Source organism: Aspergillus bombycis, assembly GCF_001792695.1.
Source record: "Aspergillus bombycis strain NRRL26010 chromosome Unknown contig00101, whole genome shotgun sequence".
NCBI classification, from domain to species: domain Eukaryota; kingdom Fungi; phylum Ascomycota; class Eurotiomycetes; order Eurotiales; family Aspergillaceae; genus Aspergillus; species Aspergillus bombycis.
Genome location: NW_019170103.1, coordinates 79,502 through 96,425, shown reverse-complemented (window position 1 = coordinate 96,425; position 16,924 = coordinate 79,502). Strand labels below are relative to the sequence as shown.

The window sequence follows — 16,924 nt, the reverse complement described above, 5'->3', positions numbered from 1 at the left end:
TACTGCGTTTACCTAAAGTGGTTGCCACTCTTTCGTACAGTACCTGACTGGAGACCCACGGTTGGGTGTATGTGCATTACAACCCTGTGGCAAAGTTGGTAGAAATCGAATTATCCCGCGTACAATCGGTCTAATAAGGTGAGAGAATAAGTTCACTGCACATGCAAGGGAGAAAAAGGCGCTGAGTTGATTGATAAGTCCCCGCATGTCTTATCGATATCCAAGGATTTATCGATATGAAGTCTATGACGACGGTTTAGTGGGTAAGGTCTCAGTGTCTTACACCTAAATTAGGTACGGAGCAGGGTACCAGGGCTTTACTATTCTCCTCCATTCTGGGAACTGGTTTTCATAATCGCTGGCTACCCTTCAGCCTTAACAGGATGAAAGCTTTATCTGATTGGATATGTATGTATTTGGAATGCTGTATATACAATACGTACATTCGAAGTACTCGAAACTATGAATAGGATTGATGGCAGTAGCAATAACGAAGATACTGTACTCGATCTGTAAGTAGTTTACAGTCTGTATCGTATGATGGGGCGCGGGAACGCTTGGGGTTACGCGTGACGCTCCCGCCACTAATCCAAAAAAAGCCAGCAGTCAACAACACACAAGACGCGGTGCGCGCGCGAGCAGAAACATCGAGTCCCGCTTAGAAGATTGGCTGGAAGACCTGACAAGAGGCGACGGTGCCAGACCTACACTACGACAACCTTCTTTTTCGGTTGTGTTTTTTTTTTTTTTTTTTTTTTTTCTAATTTTTTAAGAGGAATTTTACAACCTCATATCTTCATTCAGATATCGTTCTATTGTTGCCCTAGACGGCAGAACGGTCTTTGAAAATAAATATCTAACAAAAACTTTACTCAATTTAGGTCCCATAAGGGAAATTCCTCGGGCCATTCATTTAGTTCGCAAGGGCTCGCCTCTGCATACCGCAACTTCGGGCCTTCGTCAGCCCCTCCGTCTGGCCACCCATCCCTTTCTTCCTCTCTCGACTTCGATTTGTTTCGCGTGGCTGTCTGCATTATTTTTCTTCTTTGGTGGACGGTTTCGAACCTTCCACCCCTTGCGCAGTCATATGCCTGCCTGAAGAGGGACAATCAGCTTTTTAAAGAAAGGGAGACGGAAGGGAGACCAACACTCCTGCTGCTGGTTCCCCTTCTATCAAACTAAATCGGCCCTTCCTCACATCTCTACTCCCAACCCCCTTCTTGCGCATCGGAATTCGTGCGTCAACATCATCGCGCCTGGCTTCGACCTAGTCGCTCCTGCATCTTTGCGACGCGCCTGCTTGTTTTGACATCTTAGTTGCTGTCTTGAAACATTCCTTATCAAGCCGTTTCATCTCAAGCGCCAAGGGACAAAGTGAAATAGTAGGAGGGCGTTCTGTTTCAGGCGCGTGGCTTGCGTGGGTGCACGAAGAGCTGCTTTTCCGCCCCCGCTCGCATAGCAGCCCTGGGTGTATGGGGGCATCAAAGAATACAGTGTGATTTCCCTTGAGCCTTGCAACAAATCTGTTGTGATGTGCATCTATCACTCGTTTCGCATTGACAATCTGTTTTGCTTTGATACGACCGCTGGTGCTGTACCTTCCTTACCTTCCTAACATTCCACGGAAATTACTTCCTCCTTTACTGGCACTGGCTAGGACACGAGAAGCGCACTGCCACTGGCTCTGTTGTTGTCAACGGCCGTCGCGGGTTAAGACCCTTCCCATCGACTACGCAGCACGCATCTATCGCCAAGTGCGCCTCTTCCAAATTCGCGCCTCCGCCTCATCGCAGAACACTCGAATCCCATACTTTAACCTCACTACAGACTACGACCGTTCAGAGTGGTTCTAGCCTTTCAAGGCCACACCATAACAATGGTTGCAACGTTTTCGCCGCATCGTGATGCGGGCGGCACACTGCATCTGCCTTCACACACCGGGATTCATCATGTTGATGCTAGCTCAGCCATTCGACAACTCCGCCGGTCACTATCGCGTTCACCCTCTAAGAGCTCCAACTTCTCACTTCTCGCGACCAGAAACCACTCACCGTCGAAAACCTCGCCATATGTATCCTCCCCACTGTCACCTTCGCGACGATCTTCACAGGGCAATTTCGTGCTCTTCCCTAGCTCCTCACACCAATCACCATTCGCACTGCCATATCCGTCTAGTGGTAAAATAACCAGACCTGCCGTGCGCCGTGTACGCACCTCACCCAGGAGTCCCGTAAAACGCGCCCTCAACCTCTCTGTGGATCAGGGAAATGCGAAGCCCGTGCAGCCAATCTTAACAACACCCGGCGTTGAGAATTCTCCCGTAACCCCAGACATAAACGTCCCTTCGGACGATAATGCTAGTGGGAGCGGCTGTTCTCCGAACTCGCCCTCTGGCGCAGAAGCTCCTGCACCTCGTCCGACGCTATCCAGAATTGAAAAGCGACGTAGTGGGACTTTTGGCTCATATGCAACTGTTAGCCCACTAAAACGCAGTGACGGGATCATGAACCTAGATCGGGCATCTCGAGGAAGCCCGTCAGCCAAGAGGCGCAGTGTGCACGCGGTGAACCTTTCGAGCGAGTTTAATATATTTGATAGCGAGGCCGGCCCAACTACCGTTGAAGAGCCAACGTGCGAGGTATCGTCCGAAAGTGAGACGCCATTATTCCCCACCAACATCACCCCGTTCAGTCCTTTTGCTACAATACCCAAACGCTCATCTTCTTTGCGACGATCTACTCTTCAGCAACGCCAAAGTGATCGTTCCTTGTTCTCCCGAGCAAGGGCCGTCGCTGAGCCGCCTGATGTTTTAAGCACTCCTGCAAGTCCATGTCCACGATTGCCTTTGGATGGCGGTCTCTTTCAGTCTGATCGAGATAACTTGTTTTCTCCACGACCTGTACCAGGCAGTCCGTTATTTTCGTCGGCCGGGAATACTGCTGGCCAGAATCGCTCTGCTGTCCACCCGCTTTCTAGGACTATCACGCAATCTTCGTCCAGCTCCAGTCTAGTGGAGGACTCGCCGACCCATGAACCAGTCCATAAAGCTGATCACCCAAGAGGAATGTTCAATTTTTCCAAGTCCCTTCCAGCTGGAGCAACTCGGCCTGCTCTTGTACGCCAACTTACCCGCGAAGACTCGACCTCATCCATAGATTCTTTTGCAACCCCAGAGAATTACAAACTTGTGAAGCCTCTCCCAGCGGCATTCATGTCCACAGGTCTGATCTCCAAGAAGAATCGTAATGCCGAGGACCCCCAAAACATGTTGGGTTTCAACAAGAACATGCCTGATACGCCGTGCAAACGGCCCATCAACTTGTTCCCTAGCGGGCAAAAGGCGCCGCCAGAACGGTCCCTGGGTTTCTCAACATCCTCTCGCCAATCCGACACAGTGCCTCACTCCCCATCTAACCCACCTAGTACACGTCCAAAACCGGGCCCTTTCGCACGTGGCATGGGTATCTTCGGGAACACCTTTAATAAACAAGGGCCCTCCCGTCGTGGTAGTTTTGTGAGTGTGGATGGCGACGAAGTTCAATTACAATCACCATCTGGACCGCGGGATAGTCAGCCTTTGAGTGAATACGACTTGCCACCAACACCAACGAAGCAAACGTTTTTCCCGTCTCGAACCTATCCCCCCGCTACTTCACAGATCGCTTCGCTCGAAAGATTATCCGAAGCTAGAGGAGCAAATTCAAGCCCATTGCACGAAAGGTTCCTGCGGGGGTCACCGCGCACGCCTCAGGATAACCTGTTCCCTCCTGATCCTAGCGGCCTGTCGATTTCCAATGACCAGCAAGCGATCAGGCCTGATTTCAGCGCTGTTAACCTACCGGCCACTCCCACTGGTCCGCGTGATTCTTTATTACTGTCAGGGAAGCGCCCTAGTCTCCCACTGAACGGTTACGCCCCAGATGTGGATCCGAGTTTGACATCGCGCTTCGACAGAGTTGAGCTTGTTGGTACTGGTGAATTCTCCCAGGTATACCGTGTATCTGAACCCCACAATACGTCATTGTCGTCAATCTTCTCACGCAGCCCGAAGTCGCCTAAGATCTTGCCCGAGAAGGTATGGGCTGTTAAAAAAGCGAAACAGCCATATTCTGGACTGAAGGACCGTGAGCGTCGGATGCGTGAAGTAGATGTGCTGAAGGCTTTGACTAACTCGGATCATGTTATTTCTTTCATGAACAGCTGGGAAGACAATGGCCACCTTTATATTCAGACCGAGTTTTGCGAAGAAGGTAGCTTGGATGTCTTTCTGGCCCAGGTCGGACTCAAGGCAAGATTGGATGATTTCCGCATATGGAAAATATTGCTCGAGTTATCTATGGTACGGTTTTGACCGCAAGTTTGTAACACTAGGCTCTGCTAACCATTATTAATAGGGTTTAAAACATATTCATGACATGGGCTTTATTCATTTAGATTTAAAACCCGCCAATATCCTGATCACGTTTGAAGGCGTCCTGAAAATCGCCGACTTTGGGATGGCGGCATCATGGCCGGCAGAAGAGGGAATTGAAGGTGAGGGGGATCGTGAGTATATTGGCCCGGAGATCCTAATGGGCCGCTATGATAAACCTGCGGACATATTCTCCTTGGGTCTGATCATATTTGAGATCGCTGGGAATGTTGAACTCCCAGACAATGGGCTCTCATGGCAAAAGCTGCGGAATGGGGATATGAGCGACGTTCCTAGTTTGACTTGGAGTGCAGAAACCAGTATTTTCCGCGATGCATCTGGGAATCCAATCTCAGAAGAGCCATCATTTGAGGAGTTGTGCACATCGGACTTTGGGGATGATACATTTGGTGAAGACAGTTTCCTGGGAAGTCGCAGGTCCATTGAACGGAAAGCAGTGCAACTCGCTCGTACTAGCGAGCTCCATGACCCTCCAAGCTTTATGGTTGACGCCGGTCATGAACAAGCCTTGGATAAAATCGTGCGATGGATGATCTCGCCGGAACCATTTGATCGGCCTACAGCCGATCAGGTTTTGGAGGTTTACGGTGTCCAGTTTGTCGCTCATCGTCGGCGTGCTGGGGCTACAATTTACGAAGGCAATTGGGGTCCCGCCGACGAAATGCTAGCAGAGGATGCCGAAATGATTGATGTTTAATCAGTGCTTGACATATTAGTGCATTTGGACGGAGTTGGTGCTTTCCTTTACGGTTAACATATAATGACGGCGTTGATGCGGAAATCCGACCTTCGATAATAATGTCCATCACCACCGACCTCTGGCTCGTGCTTGGTGTTGTTTTTCTCTATTTCTCCCCCTTTATTTCGTGTGCAGTGGGCGGCGGGTTATCTCGAGACCTGAATCTCTATTATACTCGCCATGCCAGGGATCTTTCCGTTTTCTTTTCTTTTTTCGTTTTGCTCCCGACTCTAGCCGACCACCCTTCACGATTTCACTGATTTGATATGACCGATAATGGTGTTGAAGGGTTTCACACTCATTTCCTCATGATATTTCCTATGTTGTCACCCTGATTTGAGCGTTCGAGGTCCTTTTTCTTTTCCTTTTTTGTGGCCCTGCCCATGTCTGTATGATTGGATTCCCGCAGCCTGGCCTAATAGGAAGTCAGGATTGCTGTGTAATATGTGATTTATATTTCCCTTTGTTTTGATGACTTGACTCTTGTTCTCCTCACGACTTTGGGCGTTATTAATGATTACATTTCCCCCTACATTTGTGTTTCCATATCCCTTTCAGCAATTGTTATTTATTTCCGCCCGCCCCCTTCTGTGAGTGAGTGATAGGTTAAGAGACGTGAAAACAGCCGATATGTGATCAAGCAGGCTTGAGAATAGGTGATGCTTGTGATTCATACTCTTGAACGCGAACCACTTCTAGACGCCAATTAACAGGTAGCCAGCGAACTATAATTTTCAATATTCTTTTCAAGCTTGACACGAACGTGGATATAGAACAGTGTAGTGTTATGTGAGACTTGGGAGTACGTTCCCCAATTGTTTAGGCTCGCCACCAGCCGACTTCTTGGCGGTTGACTTCGGGCGGCGAGATTCTTCGCAACATCTACGCGCCAAAGGGCTGGCCACACTCTAGAGCCAGTCACGCCGAATCCTTTAATCTTTCTGCTCTACCCTTCAGTTCACCCATGCTTAGTATTTATTTTGCATTTTTTAAGCACATTCTGACATGACGCGCCGCTTTCTCCGAGGGTTACAATAAAGAAACACTTGTGCCATCTGCTCAAGGTCTCATAACAGCGATCATATCGCGGATTGATATAGTGCCAACCGTCTAACTTGGATCTGTACTAATTTAAACATGGACAATCGAACATTCGTGTCGGATTCTCTCCTTCGCCTTACCAATGCCTCGGACCCTACCGTCGTCGACTTTGTGCTCGCCACTGCCAGCTCGGCCAAGACAGTGGATTCATTACAAGAGAAGCTCGTTCCTTTCTTGGATGGCAGCGCAGAAGATGTTAATGCGTTTTGTGAGGAACTGTATAAGCGGGTTGGTGCAGACGCAAAGAGTGGGCCCAGCAGCAGTGCTCAGAAAGAGCGCAGTGATACCGCGTCAAAAAAGAAGTACCGGTTGATTGAAATGGAAGATGACAATCTAGACTCTTCAAGCGCTTTAGGACCCACAAACATCGAAACAGAAAGGGAGAGGTGGAAACGCAAGGACCACCGAACCAAGGAGGAGCCCCGGGGGCACAGTCGCTGGGAAAAGGAAGAAAACAAGAAGCGCGGGCGGAGCGGGAAGAGAGCCGGGATCGCCACCGGTCTAAGAAGCTACGACGACGGGATAAAGAGGATTTCGATGATCGCTGGGGCGACGAAGAGATTCCGGATGATGAGTTGTATGAAGAAGATGAGCAAAGCGGCAATAATGAAGAGTCGCCGTCGAAGCGGACTAGGTTGGAGGATGGATCCGCGTCACCCCGGTCGACCGACTCTGCAGACCTGGATCCAGAGATGAAGAAAGAAATCGAGCGACGACGGGATATAGAAGAACGAGACGAGTTCGCGAAGCGGTTGGCCAAGAAGGATGACAGCAAAAATAAGAAGATCGTCGAGGACCGGACAAGAAATAGCGAGGTCACACGACGACGAGCTTTGGCAGACGATGCTTCCGCTAGAGCTGCCGCTATGCCAGAACTAAGAATGCGCTCTCGGCAAGAGTATCTTAAGAAGCGAGAAACAGAACGACTAGCCCTCCTGCGCAGGCAGGTCGCGGAGGAAGCGGCCGAGCTACGTGATAATCCCAATTTGACACGGAGGGAGAAAGAGGAGTTTGCTAGAAATCGGGAAGTACTTCAGATTGCTGAGGAGCGGCTACGGATCGATGATTACCGCGATGGGTACATGATGCCGGATGACTATATCACAGAGAAGGGAAAAATTGATCGAAGGAAGAAAGAAGATGCTCTTTACAAACGCTATGTGGATCGCGACGAATATGGACAAGAGCGGTTTATCACGGAACATGAGGAGTGGGAAATGGAGCAAACTGCCAAGGCAAAGGCGCAGATCAACAGGGCAGAGTTCGTGGATGAAGGTGACTATGAATATGTTTTTGATGACTCTCAAAAGATCAACTTCGTCATGGATTCCAAGATGGAAGGGACTCGGAAGGCTATATCCCAGGAACAGCGTATCCTTCAAGAAAAGCTCGACGCTGCCGAGAAGAAGGCGGCATCGATTGAGGATACGCGGAAGAGCCTGCCCATCTATCAATTTCGAGAGGAGATCATCCAAGCAGTCCATGATCACCAAGTTTTAATTATTGTCGGTGAGACAGGTTCTGGTAAAACGACCCAGATCCCGCAGTACCTTCATGAAGCCGGTTTCACAAAAAACGGGATGAAGGTCGGTTGTACGCAACCTCGACGAGTCGCTGCCATGAGCGTTGCATCTCGAGTAGCCGAAGAAATGGGTGTGAAGTTGGGCAATGAGGTCGGTTACGCCATTCGTTTCGAAGACAACACAAGCGATAAAACAGTGCTCAAGTATATGACGGATGGTATGCTGTTACGTGAACTGCTAACAGAGCCAGACTTGAGCCAGTACTCAGCGTTGATGATCGATGAGGCGCACGAGAGAACGGTGCCTACGGACATTGCCTGTGGTCTATTGAAGGATATTGCCAAGGCACGGCCAGATCTGAAACTGTTGATCTCCTCTGCAACAATGGATGCCCAGAAGTTCCAGCAATACTTTGACGACGCACCTATCTTTAATATCCCCGGGCGACGCTATCCCGTGGATATTCACTATACATCACAGCCAGAGGCAAACTACCTGGCCGCAGCGATCACAACCGTTTTCCAGATCCATGTCACACAAGGTCCTGGAGATATTCTTGTGTTCTTAACCGGCCAGGAGGAGATCGAGGCGGCCGAGCAAAGCTTACAGGAGACTGCGCGAAAGTTGGGGAGCAAGATACCAGAAATGATAATTTGCCCTATCTATGCTAATCTGCCATCTGAGTTACAAACTAAAATTTTTGAGCCGACGCCACCGAAGGCACGAAAAGTCGTACTCGCTACGAACATTGCCGAAACTAGTTTGACTATTGACGGTATTGTCTACGTGATTGATCCGGGTTTTGTTAAAGAGAATGTCTTCAATCCCCGAACTGGAATGGAAAGTTTGGTAGTAACACCATGCTCGCGGGCGTCTGCCAACCAGAGAGCCGGGAGAGCCGGCCGAGTTGGGCCAGGGAAATGTTTCCGTCTCTACACGAAGTGGGCTTACTATAACGAGTTGGAGGAGAGCACGACGCCTGAGATTCAGCGTACAAACCTCAGCAGCGTCATCCTGATGCTCAAGTCACTAGGGATTGACCAGTTACTCGACTTTGATTTCATGGACCCCCCGCCAGCCGAGACAATCATTAGAGCCTTAGAGCAACTTTATGCTTTAGGTGCATTGAATGATAGGGGCGAACTAACAAAGGTGGGAAGACAAATGGCGGAGTTTCCGACAGACCCCATGCTGGCCAAAGCGATCTTGGCGGCGGACAAATATGGCTGTGTGGAGGAGGTGCTTTCCATTGTGTCAATGCTAGGGGAGGCCAGCGCTTTATTCTTCCGGCCCAAGGATAAGAAGATACACGCGGATAGTGCACGTAATCGGTTCACGATCAAGGATGGCGGAGATCATCTGACTTTGCTCAACATCTGGAATCAATGGGTGGATTCTGACTTCAGCTATGTATGGGCGAAGGAAAACTTCCTGCAGCAGCGCAGCTTGACTCGGGCACGCGATGTACGCGATCAACTGGCGAAATTGTGTGACCGAGTCGAGGTCACTGTCAGCACATGTGGGTCGAACAATTTGCAACCGATTCAGAAAGCCATCACAGCTGGGTTCTTCCCGAACGCAGCGCGTCTGCAACGCGGTGGTGATAGTTACCGGACGGTGAAGAATGGGCAAACAGTATACCTGCACCCGTCGAGCACGCTGTTCGAAGTCAATCCCCGGTGGATAATCTATTTCGAACTCGTGTTGACGAGCAAAGAGTATATGCGGAGCAATATGCCACTCCAGGCTGAGTGGCTAGTGGAGGTTGCACCACACTACTATAAGAAGAAGGACTTGGACACATTGGGGCTCGAACGAAAAATGAAAGGACAAGGAGCGGCAGGTGAAAAGAGTCGAGACTAATCTTTTTTCTCCTCCCCCTTTCTTCGCCTATATATGTAACCGTGTATTATTGGCGTTTGTTGCTCTCATCAGCATTTTTAGACATCTAAGCAAATACCACATGTATTTATATTGACCATTGACCACCGACCACTTGTCTTGATGATATAATTGTTATTGAGTCCTAATGTATATGTTCTTTGCATGAATTAAACAGTTTGGAGATGTACCTCGGCTATTATCTACAGTCTCTCGCCAGATATGTACAGCACTATACACGACGACATTATTATACTTTATTGATACTGGATGGAAATACCTGTCCAATAACTTTAGTAACTCTCTGTAGGAGTGGAGGTCGTAGCAACGGTACGAACGACCAATCACGGCACGGATATTTCAATTCTCAAGACTACTGACCGCGGCACGGAGAAGGAAGGTTAACCTCGGCTCCTACTGTTGACAGACCATCGTCAGCTCTCCGCTTTTGACCCCGGATTTATTCATCATCATCATCATCATCAATCGATTCAAAGGAACATATTTACCTCCGTACTTACAATACCATCACCACAACACCACAACACCACTTGACCCACGGGCAAAAGAAGTGAACAAGGAACGTGAAAAGGAAAGAAAATCAAAATGTCCCAGACCTTCACGCCCGCCGACGTCGCTTCCCACAACAACGCCGACAAAGGCCTTTATATCATCATCGACAAGAATGTGTACGATGTGACCAAGTTCGTGGATGAGCATCCCGGGGGCGCGAAAATCTTGAAGCGTGTCGCGGGGAAAGACGCTAGCAAGCAGTTTTGGAAGGTATCTTGACTTCCCTACCACTTTGTTTCTTGATTGTCTTGTTTTGTCTTATCCTTCTTTTTGGTTCCCAGGCACTACTGCCATGTCGTCGTATTTCTGATGATTCTCCCTCTCTCGTCCCCCTCCCTCTTTTCCGTATCTCCTTTGCTTCAATTCCCCTCCAGTCTATACACGTTGATCGGTGCTAACTATGACCAGTATCACAACGAGGGTGTGCTGAAGAAGTATACGCCAAAGCTGAAGATTGGGGAAGTGAAGGAGGCTGCAAAGCTGTGATCGAGAATGTTCGAGTATGTGTTGTCTTATAGAAGGGAAATGTGTCTTTCTCCTAACCTTTTCTACATGGTCCGGCCACTTATGCCGGCGTGATTACGCTTTTAGCACTACATTGCACAATACTACCTTTTCATGTACGCATATGCCTGCGGAGTGTTGATTATCCTAGAATAAATGCCAATGATTTTTAGATGATTCCAACGCCCAGCTCCAAAACAATGTTCCTTCCAAAACGATGTAGCCAAAGTGGTATCAAGTGCGAATATAAACGGTAGCGGGCACCTATGCAGATGCCATATGTCAAGACATACAATTACTGATTCTCGAACCTGGTGATTCGTCCAGGGGTATGTATGCATCACCCTGGAGGATAATACCACGCCCACAACATTATTGCAATGCGTTAGAATCCTCCGAATGGGTCGTCATTATGAAAAGATTCGTAATCGTTATACCTTGGGTGATCAAGGTCATAAAATCGCTGGCTTCCCGGGCTCCAAGGACTCGAAGGTTTCCGTGAATGCCTTGGACGTGTCGCATGGTATTGGTTAGATTCGGTCTGGTCAATGAACGCCTCCATGCGGACGGTGCCAATGGCGTCGAAGTAATTACCAGTTCTTACGCTGCCCTCGGAGGTACGGCCACTGGCGATGCTCTGGCCACTGTTCGTAGCGGACGGAGCATATTTTTGAAAAGTGCCTTGCGTTGGAGGCATTAATGGCACGCTACCCTGATTGGAGAAACTGCGGATCATGGGAATTCGGGGAGTCGTATTGCTGCGCTTGCGCGAATGATTGGAAAACCGGGGAATCGTAGGGGGATCAGCAGCATCTGCCATATCTACCTCTGCCGGGAGCTCTGGAACCGGCTCAGGATGTTTAAATGCTCGTTTCCCTCTCGGTCTTGGCCTTGGTCGGCCTTTGGCGATTCTTATAGAATCACGGATCGGGTTGCGACGCAAAGTCGCTGTGGGCGCGGAAGATGCAAACTCTTCCTGCGGTATAGGCGGTAGAGCTGCGAGGTCATGAAGGCCCATAGAGGAATGGCTCAGAAATGACAGGGCAGTTAACCAAACGTAATGTCGTTCGATGGTGGTGGCGGTGAATTTGAGGGCTCGTTCGGGGGTAAGGATGAGGATGGATCGGTTGAATTGATTTTGCGGGTCAAATCCTTTTGGTAAAGGGTTGTCGTCTTTGACGTCAAGGACAGACTGAATTGTCACTGCTCGTAGTTAGCGGCATCCAGTACAAACTTATGAAGGGGAACCTACATTTTCTGCCACTCTTGCCAAGTAACGCTGGTCCACTTGTTGGCTGCTTGCTACTCCACATAACCGCTCGCTCATACGGAGCCAGCCAAACCCATCTTTTGTGCCTTGATCCACTATTGGCGATGTTCGCTGACACCTCTTCGACATTCCGGCCTTCCCAGTTGTCCTTGGATTCACCAACTCCGCCGAAAGATCTCCTCCGACGAACGTACTTGAACATCCATTCTCCTACCATTGTTTGGGCAATAGCATCAACAACACTAGTTGGCTGGACCGATGTCGCCGTGGAATCATCCCGCTGGTGGGAAAACGCGCGTGTGGGGTGGCCGCTATCATTAGATCGCCCTTGATTTGCTCGCCTAATCCGCTGGGGAGTAGTGATATCGTTGAGTGGGAGAGACGGATATTGAGGACTATCCGCCGCACAGGAAGATGCTGATATGGTAGGTGATGATCGGGTTACAGGCCGGTCAGGCTCTGCCTGAGACATTGCGGCTGCAGACCGCACTCGCCGCAAAGTAGGCTGCCGAGTGATTGATGGCCGTCTATGGTCAGAAAAGTCCCAGGGGTTCGAAGGAGTGGGACTCTGCTGACCATCGCGGCCCTTAATTGGGAACTTCCGCGAACTGAGTCGTATGGGGACCGGAAATGGGGGAGCTATACTAGAACCGCCACTGGCACTACCGTCGAGACTTGGCTCGCTGGGGCTCCGTATTCTCTGGTGTGCAGCTGCCCCGTTGGATATCATCGCCGCTCTGCGTATATCCTGCTGTCGTGTCCACGAGGGCACTACTCCTGTTCGTGGACTTATCCGAGAAGATTTACTTGGATTTTTCATCTCAAGGTCGGCCGTTGCATCAAACAAATGTGCTTCTGCGTCCAGTATGTGCTCATCGATTTCCGTGGTGGTCTCGTCTAAGCTAGGATACCCCTGAGTGGAAACCAATTTGCCTCTTTTCAGAGTATATGAAGCGAAAGGTCGGTTTAGTAGCTCATCATCAGTGAAAATATCTTTCGTCTTGGGGGACGCTTCCTCATCACTTGGTTGGTCAAATCCGGCAAAGAGACTACTGGATCTCAGGGGCCGTCTCAAATCTGTCTTTGATTCATCAGACAACGGTCCGTTGTCGTTGTTACCGGGATAAGCCTGTACGCGCTCGTGGGGTTTATTTCGTGCGGGTGCTTGGCTGGGATAGGAGGAGGTGGTGGTATCTCTTCTTTCCTCGTTCTTGGAGGTGGGGCGTGATATGGCTGGATCGGAGGATCCTGAAGATTGGTACGAAGGGGTAAATCTGGGATGGCAGACGGTAGTAAACTCGCAGGCAATTTGACAGGCCGCTGATCAATCCGAATTTCCTCTGTCTGTATGGCAACTGTTCGGCTATCGACAACAGTCTTTAAGTCAGTTTGGCAAGAAGCACTCTTAGTTTGTGGTGGCAGAACCACACTCCCTCGAGGCGAAGAAGGCTCAGAGCACGGTGGATGAATTGCAATCATTGGGACCTCAATATCTGAGGAACTAGGACAGGTATGGGTAAAATTGGCACGTTGCTCATGTGTTTCAGGAGCAATAGGTTGTTCTGTCTGGATTGATGCAGAGACCATGACAGCCTGACCAGGGGTATTCGATGGCGGCGATGATTCACCAAGCTTAGGAGTCCAAGGTGGAGTGGGCGAATCACCGACAGTTTGAGAAGATGTCGATACCATATTTACTGGGGCCATCCACGTGCTGCTGTCTTTCGTCTGGTATGAAACAGGGTCGTTACGGCCTCCAGCATCCTTCTCGCAGGCCACGGGCCCAGTCTCTGGTTGCAACTTCGGGGACGGAGGGGGGGAATATTGGATTCCAGCATCTTGATAGCAATAGCTCGCTGTCGTTGCTGCCGTTGGGGGTGGCTTCCAGGGACTACTAGGCTCCGACTTGAATCCACAACTTTCTACACTATGGAGAGAGAGGCCCAGGATCTTCCTCGCCTTTGCTCCCATTTCCATTGTGTGGGACAATTGCGAATGAACTGATGTTGGGCGTTCTTCCGGGAGTGCCTCAGGTGAATAAGGGGTAAAATAATCGTCAGGCAGATCAAACTCATCTTCCTCGTCGAATGCTAGTTCTTGCGCAAGGTTTATCCCGTCGTGTTTCGCACCGGGTATATTGACAACACTCGCCACAGAATACCGAAGATCATGAAGATCACTCCCGTCAGTGCTTACGCTTGTGACACTGGTCCGCCGTCTCCCTTGACTGCTCGAGTGGGCGCTCGCAGTATCACTGTCCTTCCCCGTGGCTTCGTCTTTGGCCAAACCAGCCCCATCAGGGTTTTGCATCTGATGGAAATTGCCAGCTGCTTGGACCGCTGCCACTTCGGTCAAGACCACCTTGAGACGCCCCTCAACAACATGGATCTTGCGTTCCAGATTTCTACGCTCACCGTCCCAGAGTTCCTTATCGCGGTCCCAAAGCTCCAATGTCTTATCGATCTCGTCTTCCCGACTGCGGGCTTTCTTTTGTGCCTGGTCCAGTTTCTTTCGAACATCTGAGAAATTCTCTAGCGCTTCATCTCTCTCCCTTGAGAGCTCCGTAAGAGCTGAGGAGGTACCCCCTTCCACAAGCTGTAGCTGATGTTTGAGAGACCGCGTCTCCTTGATACTCTGTGATAAACGCTCATTGAGATCCTCGGTCTCTATACGCGATTCATCCAGAGTTCGCTCCAGGACATCAATGGCTTTTGTTTTACTCTCCACGTCCCGCCGTAAAGACAAAATCTCCGAAACAAGTGAAGCATGTAGTGTTGGAGTAAACCTCCTGGGATCTAGCGGCGATAAGGTGTCCTCGTACGTGGCATCTTGGAAGTCACGGCGTCCATCGAGGAAGAAACTCTGGTTTGATGGAGATGGCGGCGACGATGATGGGCCAGGAGAGGAATCTCCACGGGAATGCATAGACGGACCTCTCCGAGGTGTGGTAGAGGGTGTGGGGAACACCTCTGCAGGGGAAATCTGGGAGACTGTCTCTGTTGCCATCACTTGATAATAGAAAATCAAGACTTCAAGACAACCGCAGATTTGAGAGGCTTATTGAAGTACAACCACAACCGGGCTCGCACACCTTATACCATTGAAGAGCTGCGCTATGCGGGGTCCATCTGACCTTCCGGACGGTGCAGATGGGTAGGGAACAAGACGACAGGAGATATGGACGCTGTCCAGCAGCTATAGTTGCTGATGAGATCTTCAGCAGGGGATTTCTGGTTCGCCGCAATGAGCTGCGTCAGCTATTTGCACGCATGGGTCAAGATAGACGTGGTTGGGAGGAAAGGCAGTAGGCTTTCCACCTACACTTAGATCTAGTTGCTACCCTTCCTCAATCACAGAGAGGGCCTTGCACAGTCTTTCAGACTCCGCTTGGGGTCAGGGAGAATGAGAAAAGAAAGAAAAAGATAACGGCACAAAGAAAGAAAGGCAATAGCAAATGGGATACCCTGAGAGCTTGGCTTTCCTTAGCCACCCAGTAAAGGGGGAGAGGTATGAGAGAACTGAATTGGCTCGTCGACGCGGGGAGGTGGAGGAGAGAAGATTGTAGATCGCGTTTAGGGATAGTAAAAAAAGATAGGCGGAGTCAGCGAGCGAGACTGACGCCCACCAAGGGTCTCATCGATCCTAGACAAAAAGATCTGAGGAGGAAGGGGACACGGTCTACATTGTATGAGACCCGTTAGGTCAAGGACGATCAAGAGCTAATGAGCCTTGCGGGCTGCGACCTCAGAACTTGTCCGAGCATCGGGATGTGCACGACGTGAGGACAAGCCGTGGCTAAGTTGCTAAAGCATTAGTTCTTCCAGGGGTGTTCGTTAGGGGGGATGGGGAACTAAATCCACGCTCCCGATTAGTGAGGAGGATCAAAAGAACGTCTCCACTTAAGCTGCCAGTGAGAGCAAGTATGTAGACTACTAGTACTAGTAGTAGTAGAGTACGGAGTAGTACAAAATAAAACTCCCGGGCATGAAAAGCGGTATGGTACAAAAGACGAATCAGAGTGCGCGTGATCGGCTGTGGCTGTAAGAGTGATAGTACTCGTAATTCCTGCAGCGGCCGGCAAGAAAACCATCGTATTCAAGCAAAGATTGGACAGGCCAATCGTCCTACGGGGGTAAAAGGAAAGGAGGGAGGGTAGGAAAATGTGAAACAAGGTAGAAGTCAACCGCCAGGCTGGCCAGCTTTTGGTGGTTGAGGGAAAACAAACAAAAAAAAAAAGAAAAGGAAAAGTACAGTAAAGTCAAAAAAAAAGGAGACACTTCAGCCAGTGGAAAGGGGACGAAGGAGCGGTTAGTCCAGTGATCGTCCAATTGTGTTAATTTAATTGTACGGAGCAAAAGCAGAGCCCGAGTCTATCCTCCATACTCCGGAGTAGTCCTTCGACTAGTTCAGTGGACTAGGTAGAGGAGGTTCATGTCAACCATTTGATTTTCGGACCAGTTTGAAGGGGGTCCACAATTCGATGCGGTTGTGTTTTTCGTTTTCTTTTTTTGCTCCTCCCTTGTGGTTGCTGGTGAATTAATTGAATTGGACAAGAAATATCGTTGGTGATTTTGGTCCAACTTCATGTTATTGATTTTTACTGTATCTTTCCAATGATATTTCCTATACTCAAGCGTTGATTGTTACTTTTGCTTCGTACCGATGGATGTATTTACTAATTCCATCAATCCAATTCCTCCTGTGACTATCCATGCCGGCTTTTTCTTTTGATAGTTTTTTCCCCTTCTTGTTTCTCTTTCTCCTGATCGAATCATACGATGTCTCCAGAGAAGGCAAACCGTTGGCTCTGTTGCCTCTCAAGCGATCGTCCATTGTAATTTCCCAAAGAGCCCATGGTCCGTGTTTCAGCCTCTCCTAATTCAACCGTCACATCACATAAG

At 49.5% G+C, this 16,924-nt stretch overlaps 4 protein-coding genes across 4 annotated transcripts; 3 read left to right on the top strand and 1 right to left on the bottom strand.

Moving 5' to 3' along the window:
- Positions 1-1,876: 1,876 nt before the first annotated feature.
- Positions 1,877-5,129, top strand: ABOM_010162 (tyrosine protein kinase SWE1; the record flags this gene model as incomplete). The annotated part of the gene is made up of 2 exons (XM_022537290.1): positions 1,877-4,339; positions 4,395-5,129. 2 exons carry the CDS (start codon positions 1,877-1,879, stop codon positions 5,127-5,129), a joined length of 3,198 nt encoding a protein of 1,065 aa, XP_022385590.1.
- A 1,179-nt stretch (positions 5,130-6,308) lies between these two features.
- On the top strand, positions 6,309-9,658 carry ABOM_010161 (putative mRNA splicing factor RNA helicase (Cdc28); the record flags this gene model as incomplete). The annotated part of the gene is made up of 2 exons (XM_022537289.1): positions 6,309-6,574; positions 6,649-9,658. The coding sequence occupies 2 exons, from the start codon at positions 6,309-6,311 to the stop codon at positions 9,656-9,658; spliced, it is 3,276 nt and encodes a 1,091-aa protein (XP_022385588.1).
- A 624-nt stretch (positions 9,659-10,282) lies between these two features.
- On the top strand, positions 10,283-10,735 carry ABOM_010160 (cytochrome b5-like heme/steroid binding domain-containing protein; the record flags this gene model as incomplete). The annotated part of the gene is made up of 2 exons (XM_022537288.1): positions 10,283-10,459; positions 10,658-10,735. The coding sequence occupies 2 exons, from the start codon at positions 10,283-10,285 to the stop codon at positions 10,733-10,735; spliced, it is 255 nt and encodes an 84-aa protein (XP_022385589.1).
- A 403-nt stretch (positions 10,736-11,138) lies between these two features.
- Positions 11,139-15,029, bottom strand: ABOM_010159 (putative nuclear migration protein; the record flags this gene model as incomplete). The annotated part of the gene is made up of 3 exons (XM_022537287.1): positions 11,139-11,956; positions 12,006-13,075; positions 13,159-15,029. 3 exons carry the CDS (start codon positions 15,027-15,029, stop codon positions 11,139-11,141), a joined length of 3,759 nt encoding a protein of 1,252 aa, XP_022385594.1.
- Between the last annotated feature and the right edge of the window lie 1,895 nt (positions 15,030-16,924).